Source organism: Talpa occidentalis, unplaced genomic scaffold, assembly GCF_014898055.3.
Source record: "Talpa occidentalis isolate TD23 unplaced genomic scaffold, MPIMG_talOcc4v2.1, whole genome shotgun sequence".
Classification (NCBI taxonomy): Eukaryota; Metazoa; Chordata; class Mammalia; order Eulipotyphla; family Talpidae; genus Talpa; species Talpa occidentalis.
In genome coordinates this window covers 88203533-88217891 of record NW_026555331.1, presented here as the reverse complement: position 1 = coordinate 88217891, position 14359 = coordinate 88203533, and the positions used below count along the sequence as shown (strand labels likewise).

At 33.7% G+C, this 14359-nt stretch overlaps 1 protein-coding gene across 4 annotated transcripts in view; it reads right to left on the bottom strand.

Annotated features, from left to right (window-relative positions):
• Nucleotides 1-3546: 3546 nt before the first annotated feature.
• C1GALT1 (core 1 synthase, glycoprotein-N-acetylgalactosamine 3-beta-galactosyltransferase 1) overlaps nt 3547-14359 on the bottom strand; it is a 30148-nt gene continuing 19335 nt past the window's right edge. For all 4 annotated transcript variants that reach the window (XM_037508155.2, XM_037508150.2, XM_054692378.1 and 1 more), the window contains 2 exons: nt 12598-13265; nt 3547-8380 (listed from right to left, as the gene is read on the bottom strand). In XM_037508155.2, the coding sequence (XP_037364052.1) occupies nt 8186-8380; nt 12598-13265 (863 nt within the window). In that variant the 3' untranslated portion in view covers nt 3547-8185. The remainder of the gene's footprint in view (nt 8381-12597; nt 13266-14359) is intronic.

Below are 14359 nucleotides of genomic sequence, written 5' to 3'. Positions count from 1 at the left end.
GGAATGGAGGCATCACACTCCCAGACTTCAAACTATACTACAAAGCCATAATCATCAAAAATGCATGGTATTGGAACAAGAACAGACACACAGACCAATGGAATCGAATAGAAAATCCAGAAATAAACCCACAGATTTATGGTCAACTAATCTTTGACAAAGGAGCAAAGAATATGCATTGTAGCAAAGAAAGTCTGTTCAATAAATGGTGCTGGGAAAACTGGGTCGCTACATGCAAAAGAATGAAGCTTGACTACTACCTCACACCATACACAAAAACCAACTCAAAATGGATTAAAGAACTAGACATAAAACCTGAAACCATAAAATACATAGAAGGAAATATAGGCGAAACACTACGGGATATGCACATCAAAGACATCTTTACAGACACATCACCCAAAGCAGTGATAGTGAAGGCAAAGATCAACAGCTGGGACTACATCAAATTAAAGAGCTTCTGCACAGCAAAAGAGACAATAACAAAAACAAAGAGAAACCCTACCAACTGGGAGAACATTTTTGCACACAACACTAATGATAAAGGATTGATCACAAAAATCTGCAAAGAGCTGATGAGACTCAACAACAACAAAGAAAATAATCCTGTCAAAAAATGGGCGGAAGAGCTAAAAAGAAACTTCTCTGAAGAGGAAATGCAAATGGCCAACAGGCATATGAAAAAATGTTCAACATCACTTGTAATCAGGGAAATGCAAATCAAAACTACCATGAGATACCATCTCACACCAGTGAGAATGGCACATATTAAAAAAACTAGCAACAACAAATGTTGGCGAGGGTGTGGGGAAAAAGGAACTCTTCTGCACTGTTGGTGGGAGTGCAAACTGGTCCAACCACTATGGAGAGCTGTGTGGAGATTTCTGGACCTACTAAACATAGAGCTTCCATATGATCCTGCAATTCCACTCCTAGGTATTTACCCAAAGGACACAGAAACATCAATTCCAAAGAACACCTGCACCCCTATGTTTACAGCAGCACTATTTACAATAGCTAAGCTTTGGAAACAGCCCAAATGCCCAAAAATAGATGACTGGATCAAGAAGATGTGGTACATATATACCATGGAATATTACTCAGCATTCAAGAAAGATAAACACATGCAATTTGCAGCAACATGGATGGCGCTGGAAGGGATCATGCTCAGCGAAATAAGCCAGAAAGAAAAAGAAAAATACCGGATGGTCTCACTCATAGCAGGAATCTAGAAAACTTAAATAAGGGACCAGGAAAATGAATAACTATAAGAAAGTGAAAATCAAAATCAGCAAAAATCTATGAACCAGAGACACTTTTCGGGGGGGGGGGTGGCAGGAGGGGAGGGATTGGGGTCAAAATGGGGGGGTTGAAATTGTATGGGGAATATAAAAATTAAATTTATTATTAAAAAAAAAGTGAGTTCTGGGCCTCCCCGGTGGCGCAGCAGTTGAGCGCTGGGTTGCAAAGCTGCCTGCAGCCCCTGTAGCGCCGGTTCGATCCCCGGCTGCTCCCCGGCCACTGGAGGAGGGTCCCACATGGCGTGCAGACCTCTCCTGCTGCCCGCTGCTCCCCTCAGCAGTGTACTTCGGTCCTTCTGCCTGCTCTGCTCCCCGCTCTGGCTCTGGTGAATTCTCTCACCCTCCCGCGCTTCTGACTGTACCCAGTGCTTGTATAAATAAATAAATAAAGCTTTAAAAAAAAAAAAAAGTGAGTTCTATGAAAAAAAGATTTGAAGCTGACAAAAGTAAAAATTTGATTAGTTGTTAAGACTTAAGATATTGCACTCACATTAGTTCCATGATGGCACACTATGTAGCAGTTCTGCAAATGAGGAAGTATGATAACTTTTCACTAGACACTCGTCAGAAAACCTAAATAGCTGGCATTTTAGTACTGAACCTCAAAAAAGGACAATGAATACTTCATTGTGGCAAAGTAAGCAGCTGTACTCAATTGAATTATATACAAGCAATATATAAGAAAGCTTATAAATGCCTGGGATAATTTTCAATACTGTAATAAAAAGTATCAATAACAGAATATGAGAAGCACGCAAACAACTGGTAATATTTTAGGCAGAAGAAATGATACAACACAGATAGTTTCAGTTAGTTTCTAGGCAGCAATGCTAAATTCACTAATGAGTAACAAATCAAATCCATGGCAAAACAAAGCTCATTTTCATGCTTTACAAATACTTAGATTCATCTAGAAAATGCCAATGTTGTTGAATTTAATCAAGCTTAGCTGTTGATTCAATTTTAAACACTAAAGGACTTTCTCTTTGGACAACATATGTTACTAGATTGATGCAAAGTATGTTTGGGGTAGATCTCTTCTCTTTATAAGAACATAAATTCAGCAACAATCTCCCATACTTTCCAAAACTGTATCTTTGAAAAACTTAAAAAAAGACAGTAATTCTGCATGTATTTAAGTAAATCAATCTTTGCTCTAATGACATCATTAGCAGTACAACTAAATAAAGCTAACAAAAAAAAGGACACTATCTCAATGTTAAAAATCACACAACTCTGCTACTAAAGCAATATGAAGTAGCTTTTCTACAAAGCTTGCTGAGTACAAATGACTATATATGTGTGTAATACACAGACACATACATGTACATATACACTAATAAGTTGTACATACATACATGTATGTATTACACACACATGCACATATACATTAATAAGTTACATATTATGTAGCAGGTTGCTGTAAATCAAGGCAGACACACTAGAATCAAGGGTCTTATAAACATTTGTATTTGTTTGATTAGAAAAAGGTAGGTCAATTTTTATTTGTATCCTAAAAGTCTTAGACAAATCTGAGCTCTCAATGAAACATGCCTAAAAACAGATTTTTACTGAGTCTTCACATATGGCCAAAAGATGATTAAGCAAAGATAGAAAAATGATTTATTTATAAACTAGGAGCAAAGAATTCATAGATAAGTATCTTTTGAAGTATAAAATGTCTATCATGTATGTCTCACAGCAAATGTTATCTGCTTACAGGCCTTCCTTGACATCCTACTCAGATGACGGAAATGTAGTAACCCTCTTATTTTCCTAACATAACTCTGAAATATTTTATCCATGCATCTAATAACCTTTAACGTTCCAGTGTAGAATTATGGCTCTATGAGAACAGGTATCCTTACATTTTTCTTCTCACCAGGTGTTTGTAGTAGATGCTGGGCAAATGATTTCTTTAATAACAAATCATCAGTGTACATAACAGATAAAAATATACCAAGAAAAACTGCCTTTCATTTTCTACACACCCTCCCCCCTACACACACACCCTTTGCCCTACAGTTTTTAAGGTACACTATTCAAAATCAGAGATGGAATATTTTGTTGCTTTAAAGTAAATAATGTCTCTATCAGTAAAACTTAATTAAGCCTACCTAACTTGAAGAATAGTGATGTAAAAACAATTTAAATTAACATTTTTTGAAGTCACCCAAAACTACCCACAAAAGCAAAGTCTCTCACAACTTTTACATAATTTAAAAATAATCAGATAAAACAGCTTTAAACATGGTAATTTATTTTATGCAGTTGTTTAAATTCATTATTTAAAAATATTCAAAAGGCACTTTAGAAAACATTTAAAAATACATTTTTCTGACTTATTTTCTGATCACTTAAAATAAGCAAGTCACCAGACATTTTTAAACCATTCATGATACTATTACCTTATATAATTTTTAAATTTCCAAACACAAAGATTCACTGTGTAATATAACACTGCTTAGCAGTAAGATTAGTATCCTTCTAATAATATACTTTATATGAATTATTAACTTACAGGGTCCTGCAAAATTATTTAAATTTATAACTCAAAACAAGAAAGGTAAGAGTTGAAATAGAGCACTATTCAACTCTAAAATTAACTTTAGAGTTGATTTCTCTAAAGAGAACTTGCAAAAATCTTTATTCTAACCTGTATTAATATTTCTAGTTCAATATATAAACATGTCATTTTTAAAAAAATCAACAGAGGTAAATAATATTTAGCATGTAATAAACCACAGGCTGTCTCCCAGATTTCTTAAGTTTCAGTTGGGCCTACTATAAGAAGTAGTGGCAAGTGAGTTTTTGTTTTTGAGAAGAGAGTGGGTACACAGGGGTGAAGGTGGGTGAGAGATGAAATCCAAATGATTTTACCTCATTTAGTTACTGTATATATAGAATTAGTTTAAAATTGTAGATTTTTAAGTAGGGCAAGTAACCTGAGCAGGAGCAGGCATTATTCTTAGAATTTTACTTCCAATCTCAAAGGGAAACCGAAAGTTAATAGGTATAAATTATCAGTAAGTGATACAACTTCTAATTACTAATAATAGCAAAATTAACCTGTGAAGGCAGCACTAAGGCTAGCTAGAAAATGGAAATTAGTTATAAAGGAAATAAAAAAAGGGCAATAAAGAAAAAGCAGACTTGTTAGACTATTCAAACTGGAAACTTAAATAATAATAATAAGACAGACTTAATATAGTAAAGTAAGTTTTTCAAGCCTCAGTCTGAAAGTAATCTAGTTTGATAGGATTAAGGAAGTAAAAAATTAATACTCAGGAAACAAGTATGAAAATAACCAGTTAGTAAATTTAATACTCAAATCCAATTACCGTATTTCAAAAAAAAATTGAAAAGTGATGAGGGATTTATTTAAAATCTTGCAGTAACAAAAATTCCTCTAAAGTTTATTTAAAAACAAATAGTTGAACTCTGGCACAAAATCTGCTTTGTATCATCAATGAACATCCCACTAGAAAATACAAGTATACCATTATTGGAGAACATAAGAGAACAAAAGCCTCTAGCTTTGAGACTACACTAAAGTCATTTATCTAAATGACAAAGATCTTAATTGATAAAAGGCAAGACATTATCACGAAATTTGGTTTTATATAATCTATCAAATATGGAAAAATTTTTGCTTCTTAGGTCTATAATTGATTCTGAAAAATGATGAAATTTTGATAGTATGAAGTGGGAGCAAATATTCTGCATATAAAAACAGCATTTTGCTACCTCAACATTTTTTTACTAACAATTGTGGATAATTTTGATGACGTCATTTAAATATGCTCTAAATGAGTTAGTATAGATTTGCTAGTACTTCATCAGCCCTTCCTGACTCAATCTGAAATTACTAAACTTGGACAAAGATTTTATTGTGAGCCATGGTCACTTTGAAGCAGCTAAAAAATTCTGCCAAAATGAGTTACCCATTGATCCTTTAAATTATCTTTAAAGTCACTTAGATTGACTATAGTCTGATCATGGACAACAATGATCTAAAACATGCTTTATCTAAGTCTTTCAAAGGTAACTTACTTAACAGGACAGTAATCCTCAAACCATTTGAAGCAGAATCACCATGGTTTTGGTACAGTGGTTCTCAAATGAGATGAGTAAGACTCAACTGTCAGGCTTGCTTAAACAGAACTGCTAGCTGCCAGCCCTAGAGTTTGGGAATCGATATTTGGGGGCGGGGGAGAGGAGTGGGTAGGCAAGACTGCAGTTCCAATAAATTCTCAAGTGGGAATCTAATTGGGACCACTGCCCAAGAGTATCTGATAGGAATGCATACTGTTGACCCACACACTAGAATCAGAATTTCCAGGACTGGGCTCTTGAACATTGCATTTTAACCAGCTCCCAGACAAAAGTGTAAGAACCACAAGTTGAGAACCACTATGATAACTTAGTTAACTTGACTATTACTGGCCAATGTGTCAGATGTCATATAAGTAAAAACAGGAATAATGCTAAATGACTAACTTCAAAACTGACACGGTACAAAGAAAACACAGGTTTTGAGCATATATCCAAGGTGTATTACTTACTAGCTTTGTGACAATGGAAAAGTACTTTTAGTTCTCTGAGCCTCAGTTTTCTCATCTATAATTTGGGAATACACCTAATCTGTGATATTAATACTAATGTACAGAGTACCTAAATATCTGGCATATAGTAGGCACTAGATAAAAACTAGCTATTATTTATTGTAAGAAATAGTTCCTTCCACATCTAATTTGATTAAAGCAATTTTTCATTCATTTAAATCAAATATTTACATTCCAAGGTAACAGAATAATAAAAACCTTATATTTATTGCTCCACACTCTGGGCCAGACAGTGTTTTAAATACTGATATATATTCACTCATTCAATCCTCATAAAAACCTGTGAGGTAGGTAGTATTATTATCCCTAATTTACAGATGAGTTAATTGAGGCACAGTATTAACTTGTTCAAGGTTACAAACTAGGTAAGTGATAGAACAAGAATTTAAACCCAGGCAGTTTGATTCCAGAACCTGGGATTTATCACAATGTTAATTTCCCATCAGTAAATTTTAAGGTTTTGGATATTTACTATAAACTACACGTTAGTGCAGAAAAGGATCATATATGGATTGCAAATAAATTCATGCCCATGCCAAGGTAAGGAATTGTTCAAAGAACAGAATGAATATCTTGAAATCTGGGGGAGAAACCATCATAAAAACAACAAAAATTAATTTAATAGGTAAAAACTGGTGAGTTTTTACTATGTGAACATAGTAATTACTTGCAAAAATGAACATCCTTTCAAATTTATCATCCAAATCAATCCTGATTTTGATATGTTTTGGTACAATAAATATAAACTATCTAAGCAGCAGAGTCAATAACATGACTGCCATGAAGAATTATCATAATGATAAACTTAGGAGAAATGTAAATCATCTATAATATTTAAGACAATCATACAGAAAGTCTAAAATATTCTGTTAAGATATACGCATATAATATTGCTAAGATGAAAAATTAAAACTTTTCTTCCCTCCCAGAAACTCTTTAAATAGTCACTAAAATTTGAATGAAGCACTTTTTGATTATAGCCTAGAAAGTGTTTTTGATGACAAAGTAGACTGGGTATTCTGCTCCATCAGGATTATCCATTGGGAAGACAATCATTGTAAAATAACAGTTGGCATCAAAATTTAGGCTGTTGTTCATAAATTAAATTTGAAAATATCACATATTTCAGTCTGCTTAAACACATTAATGTTTTTAATTAACTTTGGTCAGAACCCTGCATTCAAATCATGCTGCCAGTATAACTAACAGCCACCTCAGATCCTAAAACAGAATTACAAAAAACCATTTTAAACAAGTCATGAAAGGCACAAACAAGTTCTAATCTTTATGGATGAGAATAAAAGGAATTATAATTTTGTAGTTGAAAAGAATTTTAAATAATTAAAAATGTAACTTATCAATTCAAGAGAGTGGCACTGATGTAAGATAAACACCCCAAATAGCATTAAATTTACTATTGTTTCCCAAAATAAAATGGGTAAGTGCAGAACAAAATATTTTATAGAATGCTATTAATGGTTTTAGTAAATAAATATAAGTAATGAGAATGGTATTCAAGAGTGGTTAAAGAAAAGAGAAACAGGGACTCGGTAAAAGATTAATTACAAACTATAACCAAGTAGATAATACAGTCAAGGCCCATGATCATTTCAAAATGTGGTTTTATTAATGCACTTTAGTACAAGTGCCATTCTTATTCCACCTTCTTCTGGAAGAAATACTGCCAATTATAGAGTCAGCAAAATTTTCATTAGACAAAAACTGTGTGCATGTAAGGGGGTGGGGTGGGGGGCTGGTTTATTTATATCATACTGCAATATAAACTCATGTCTTGAGTTTATATACAACACTGAGCATCAATATTTCCTCCTAAAATTTTCTTTAAGGCAGACCTGTTTAGCATCACGTGTGTTACTAACACAGTGCACTGTAGTTTTAGCAAATTAAATGTTTTAGTTTCTCATTGAAAATAATACGTGGTCAGAACAGGCAACAAAATCTCTTTTCTAGTCCCTGTGACCACTTTAAAAACACACGTTTTTCATAAAAATATATATATATATCTATATACAGACACACACATACATATATATTAATTACTGTATCAAAACACATTTTAACAGACTTTTTTAGCTCACTTAAAGCTTCAGTTTACAGTCATTCATATGCAAGATTTATAATATGGAATGTTCACTTCCTCACTGGGATTCCAGTGTTCTAAATGAGAAATGCAGAAGTCTTCTTCAGTGCAATGTTAGACATTTTGCCTCTGTTCACTTATGCTTTTCTCTCAAGTGTTCACAATTTTACTTTTGGATCTTCATTTTTGTATGCTTTACTTATTTCCTTTACATTATTCTCTCGTAAGGCAGGTTGATATCTGTATAAATAACCATATGGACGAAGATGATAAACGAGGTATTCTAACTCATACATAGTTGTAGGATCAACATAGTGAAAAGAAACTGCAAGATCAGAACAGCAACCAGGACCCTAAAAAAAGTAGTGGAAACAGGCATTATTAATAAACAGCACACTTTTAACATGTAATATTCACATATTGATAAAAGAAACACTAATTTTTTTTAATTTTTATTTTTTATATCATTGTTCATTTTTTTTAAATAATAAATTTTATTTTTATATTCCCCATACAATTGCAACCCCCCATTATGATCCCAATCCCTCCCCTCCCGCCCCCACCCCCCTCATTGTTCATTTTTAACAATATATGCTACACGGCCCCCCACCAGTATAATCCCCATAGAATTTCCTTCCCCAAGGCACCCATGCACCATCACCATAGTTCCCTGTGTTCCTCCCTCCCTCCCTCTGATCCCTCTCCCTCCTCTTCCCCTGCAGGATGTCTCTGATTTATAATTGTCTGTTTTTGCTTTGTTGTGTTTTGTACTGTTATTATTTTTTTACACAGGTGTCTTATTTGATTCCCCTGTATTCCTCCTATAAGTGAAACCATCCGATTTTTTTCTTTTTCCTCCTGACTTATTTCACTGATCATAATTCCTTCTTGCTCCATCCACATTGCTGCAAATGGCATGAGTTTATCTTTTTTGATTGTGGAGTATTATTCCATTGTATGTATATATACCATATATACTTGATCCAGCCATCCATTTTTGGGTATTTGGGTTGTAAAGAAACACTAATTTTAACAGAATTGAAGCATTAAAATTAGCAAGGTAAAGCAGATAACACCTAGTATTAGATCTATGGAAAGGAGAAACTTGGTTATGAGTTCCTGATAATTTAAAACCGAAGATGAAATTGTCAAGGTATTTCTGAAATATATTCTCCCGTACTCTATCTACAATGTTTAGCAGAAATTTTTTTTTTTTTGAGAATTCTTCAAATGAGAGAAAAATATGTACAAAGGATAAGGTTCTATTTCTCCCAGTTTTGCTTTCTCTTCACAATTTTGTCACTGTTAAGTTTCTGCTGGCTAAGCCTCAGAGAGACAACACTGGAACTTCAAGTCTTGCACATTATGTGTTTACAACCTACTATTTTATTTACATACTAACTATTTAAGACAGAAAATGCTGAGTCAAACTTTAATCTGAATCCAAATTTTGCCCACTAGTGTATGACCGTGAACTATTTACTGCAAAAGGTGGTAAAAGGACGCGATGTGTCTTGTCGATTATAAATGCTCAATAAATGTTAGCGATTACTGACAGAATAATCATATTCAAAAAACCCTCAGTAAGGAGGTCAGAATTAAACCTTTCTTCAGTTATATAATTCTCACAGATATGTGAAAGATTTGATATAATAGGATTAAAACAGCAAACAGGAACAAAAAAGCAAGAAAATAATAAAAATCCCCAGGCTGGTCCCAGAATTAACAGTCACAACTATTATTTTGGGGTCAGAATTGGTATCTGTAGATCACTCAGGTGATTCCAACAAGACTTCACACTCTGTCTCATGTCTTTTGGAAGGACCCAGGGAGAGAGAGAGAGTCTGGCAGCTTTTCAGAGAAGATTCACATTGAGCTATTAAACTAAACATTTAATAACTCATATATGGAAGTAAGTAGTTTACAATGTAATGAAAGTTATCAAGAAATTGTTCATTACATTTTTTCACTGGTCATCTCTCTGAATTTTCCTCTGAAATAAACACTAAATATATGGGATTCTTGGATAATCATGTAGGCATTGGAAGAGTATCTAGTGCCTACTTTTTATACTATTAGGGAATACAAAAGGAACAAGTATGAAAAGTAAACAGAAGCATCAACCTGTGATTACCTAAACCAGTTTTGTTCAACACATCTATGTGTGCCACATTCAAAAGGTAAAAACAGGTAAAAATAATTTGAATATATTTAATTGAACTGAACAAATGTGTTTTCAGCATACAATATATTTAGCATTTTTAATAATTATTTTTACTTGTCCTTGAAATCAGATGTGAATTTTATACAGATAGCAAATCTTAATTTGAACTAGTCATATTTCAAACACTAGAAAGTAATATATCAGTGGTTACTATATCAATCATTACTATTAAACTAAAAGACTAGAGCAAGAACAGTTAATTTCCAATTGCTGATCCTCTCTAGAAACAATTTTTATATAACTTTGAAATACTGTAATGCTGCTTTTAAAATAAGATTTACTGCACTGAGCATGTATTAATTGTATTTATTTTTTACTCGATGGTCAAGATAGTTATTATTAAGCATTAAGAAATAAAAGGCAATAAAACAGCTATAATTATTAGAAACAAAATTATTCTTTGCATCTGACTACAGTTAACTCCCAAAACTCAAGAAAGTCAAGTGGAAAGATCACCAGAAGGAAGGAAAGCGGAAAAGAGTCAGGTTTTAAAGATGCTTTAAGTTATAGTTTTCATACAAACCAGTTAAAAAATGCAAGAGTTCAAGGAGAATAGTAACAAAAATATTAAATACTTAACCTAGGAGATACTAAGGAAGAAATGAAGATCTGAAGAAAACTATACAGTATAAGCTAGCTAAATTAAGACTGCAAATTCTCTGGTGAAAAATCTATTTCTAGGGAAAAGATTGTTCCTAGAGAATAGATTCACTTCTAGGAAGGTGAAAAGTTAGTAAGGGAGGAGGGGAAACACACTGAGCGTAAGCGCTGACCAAACAATTTAAGAACACAATGGATTATAATATTATATTTCATATTCTGACTTCCTAGATAAAAATTTTCTACTGTATATTTTCAAAGATTACTGCAAAGGAAAAAAAAAATACATGAAACTTAGAAAGGCTTTGAAAATAGTAACTCAGGGAGAAGAAAACTTATTAAATGATGGATGAATAATGGAATTTTGATTTCATATTGGATTTATACAGAACCTCTGCATAATGAACAGGCAATGTTAGAAAGTTGAGTCAATTCTGTCAATTCCACATCTATCTTATAGTCTTACTATATTTGTATAGGAAGAATATAATTTTGAGATCCATTCAAAAACCCACTGCAATTTAAAAATAACATGCACTACAGAAGTATTTCTTTTATTCACATAAAATATACCGTAAAGTACACTCTATTTGTAAGTAGAAATGGTGGGCAGTACTCTTAAAGGGGAAGGATATTTAACTGGTTAAAAGATAATGACAACTACCATGTCTCTTTGCTGATATTATCAATATCAGATACTCTTCACAAAATCTTACATGCATTTAAGTGTATTTGTTATATGCATTTGTAGTGTTCTTGAGTTTGGCTATTTTTTACATGAAAAGAGGTATAGAATTAAACAAGGAAGATGTTAAGTAATCTTGGAAAGGTCAATATGTATTAAGAAAGGTTACATCAAAAAAGCATCCTCGCTAAAATAAAACAAAAATATACTATCAAAAGACAGACTTGGGAATACATCTGTTTTACAGTCTGGGAAATTACTGCATCTACAACAGCAATAAAATGGTAGTATCTGTCAGTCTCATTACATAGAACTGAACTTTAAAATGTTTAAAATGTTTATTAACAGTGGAATTAATCCCCAAAACAGAATATTTATCTAACATATCCCCATATCCCATCTTCCTTTTGGGGCACATTTCCCATTATTCACAGAGAGGAACTCATGATTTTAAGAGATTTTAGAATCAGAATGATTTACAATACTACCTTGGCCATTTATGGGGACAGACAAGTTACCCGACTTTCCCTCAATTAAAAAAAATCACAATTTTAAAAAGTAAATAAACACATGCAAAATTACGTGAGGAGTAATTATTGTGTTTGTACCAAGAAAACAATAGTGGTTGATAGCAGAAGCAGCAGGAATTTGCTTAAAAGTTTTCTTTTTATGCTTATAAAGTTTGGGCCAGATGTTTTAAGTCAGGATTTCTTGACTCAGAGGTACCCACAGTTTAGATTAGAAAATTCTTTGTTATTCGTTGTTATTAAATTCTGTATCTGTGTGGGGCCTCCCTGGTGGCGCAGGTGGTTGAGCGCCGCACTGTGAGGCTGCCGCAGCCTCTGCAGCGTGGGTTTGATCCCGGCCGGCCCGGGAGAAACCTACATGGTGCAGCAGACCTCTCCTGTCTTGCCTGCTGCTCCACTCAACAGTGTATCTCAGTAGATTTGCCTTTCTGCTCCACCCCCCACCCGCCCTGCCCCAAGCACCTCTGACCTACATCCCAGGTCTTGTTTGCATAAATAAAATAAATCTTAAAAATTTTTTTTTTCTACACTTACCTCTACAGGAGGATAAAAGTTGTAATTCCAGTACCAAAAAGTTTTAGGTAGATAACCCTTGATTAAGTGGTGTTCTGGTACAAAGGGATGAAAAGTTTCTTTTCCAATGGTATCTCTGGAATCTCCTGCTTCTACATTTATAATTTCCATGCATCTCCCCAGTGCTAAATCTTCAATGGAGGAACTATGTGTACAAGTGTCTGTTTTGAATGCATTAACAAATCTCTTCAAGGCTTCTTTGCTCAGTACATATCCTGCTCCTCCACTCATGTAGCCCTGCTTTACATAGGGCTTAAATCTTCTCCCAAAGTAAATGGGTTCTTCAGGGTTGTATTTTGAGAGAAGCCATCTCAAATTGTCTAGTATAACATAAGTATCATCATCTGCTTTCATAAACCAATCAGCATCTTCTAAATAATGTTCATGAACATATTGAAAAGCTTTAATTGTTTTCCAGTATAGTTGGTCTCTGCCTTCTCTGGTTTCTAATCCCACAGCAGGGAAGTCTTTATTTTCTTCTGAACTCATAAACAATACTTTATTACAACGCTGGGCCCATGTAGCTTTGACATGTTTGGCCTTTTTTTCTAGATTTTGAGGCCCTGTCATAACCCAGCAAAGAATTTTAACTTTCTGATAAAGTTGTGCCGCGATGTCTGTGTTCTCATCTATTAAACAAAAAATGTTGAAGTTATATTTACATAGATATAAAACCCAAATATTGAATAAAACAGCTTCTTTTTAGTTATTTTTCTGATAGCGCACTAAAAAATATATTTTTTTAATAAAAGCAACACTGTACTATAAAATTATTTAAGTTTCCTGAGTACATTATTGAGAATCCACATATATATACACTCCATGAAGTTTACCACTAAAAGTCCAATTCCATCCTTCACCATGCCATTGTCTCCTTTGTCCTAATTTACCCACACTGTTTCCCTCTACCCTTCTGGCAATCACTAATCTTAGAGTCCAAAGATGTTTTTTTTTTCTTCCAAATTTTATTTAGCTCTATCTCTGCCTGTTTGCTTTCTCTATATACTACAAGAATGAAATCATGCCATGTTTGGAAAAAGACAATAATCTTAAACAGTTTCAAAGATTCTCTCCTCCCCACCTCCTTCTATTTACCTCTCTATCATTAGAGATTTAGCTGAAAGAAAGCAAAATTCCATCCAATGAGAATTGATTAATGACTTATTGGTTTCATGTCCATCTTACCTAGGTGATCAGTTGGAATTAATTGTGAGTTGTCACTATGACTTTAATTCTTACCATTTAAGCTGTGGGTCACTGACCGAACAGCATCAGCATCACCTGCCAATTTGTTAGAAATGCATCTCAGGTCCCACCCCAGACTAACTGAATCAGATCTGCAATTTAACAAGTTTTCCTGGTGATTTGTATGCATATTAAGCACTGCCTTAGATAGTATCTGTATTTCATTCTACAAAGAAAGCTGCAACAGAATGGAATTCCTCACAGCTCTGAATAGCTGTGAGCAGGAAAGATATGCTGCTGAAGTGGCAGTTCATTTTGGAGCTCACAAGAGTTCACTGTTACAAATTTCTACAAATTACCATGAGGTGGCTTTAAAAAGGTTTTCACGACTAAACCAGTGAAAAAATCAGGAGTTAATGCAGGACTGACATTACTTCTGATAGCAACATACTTCATTTCAAAATGCCAATCAACCAGGCAGAAAATACAACAAAAGGATAGGTAGAGGCCATAGTCTGTCTAGAGAAGTGTTTTTTGA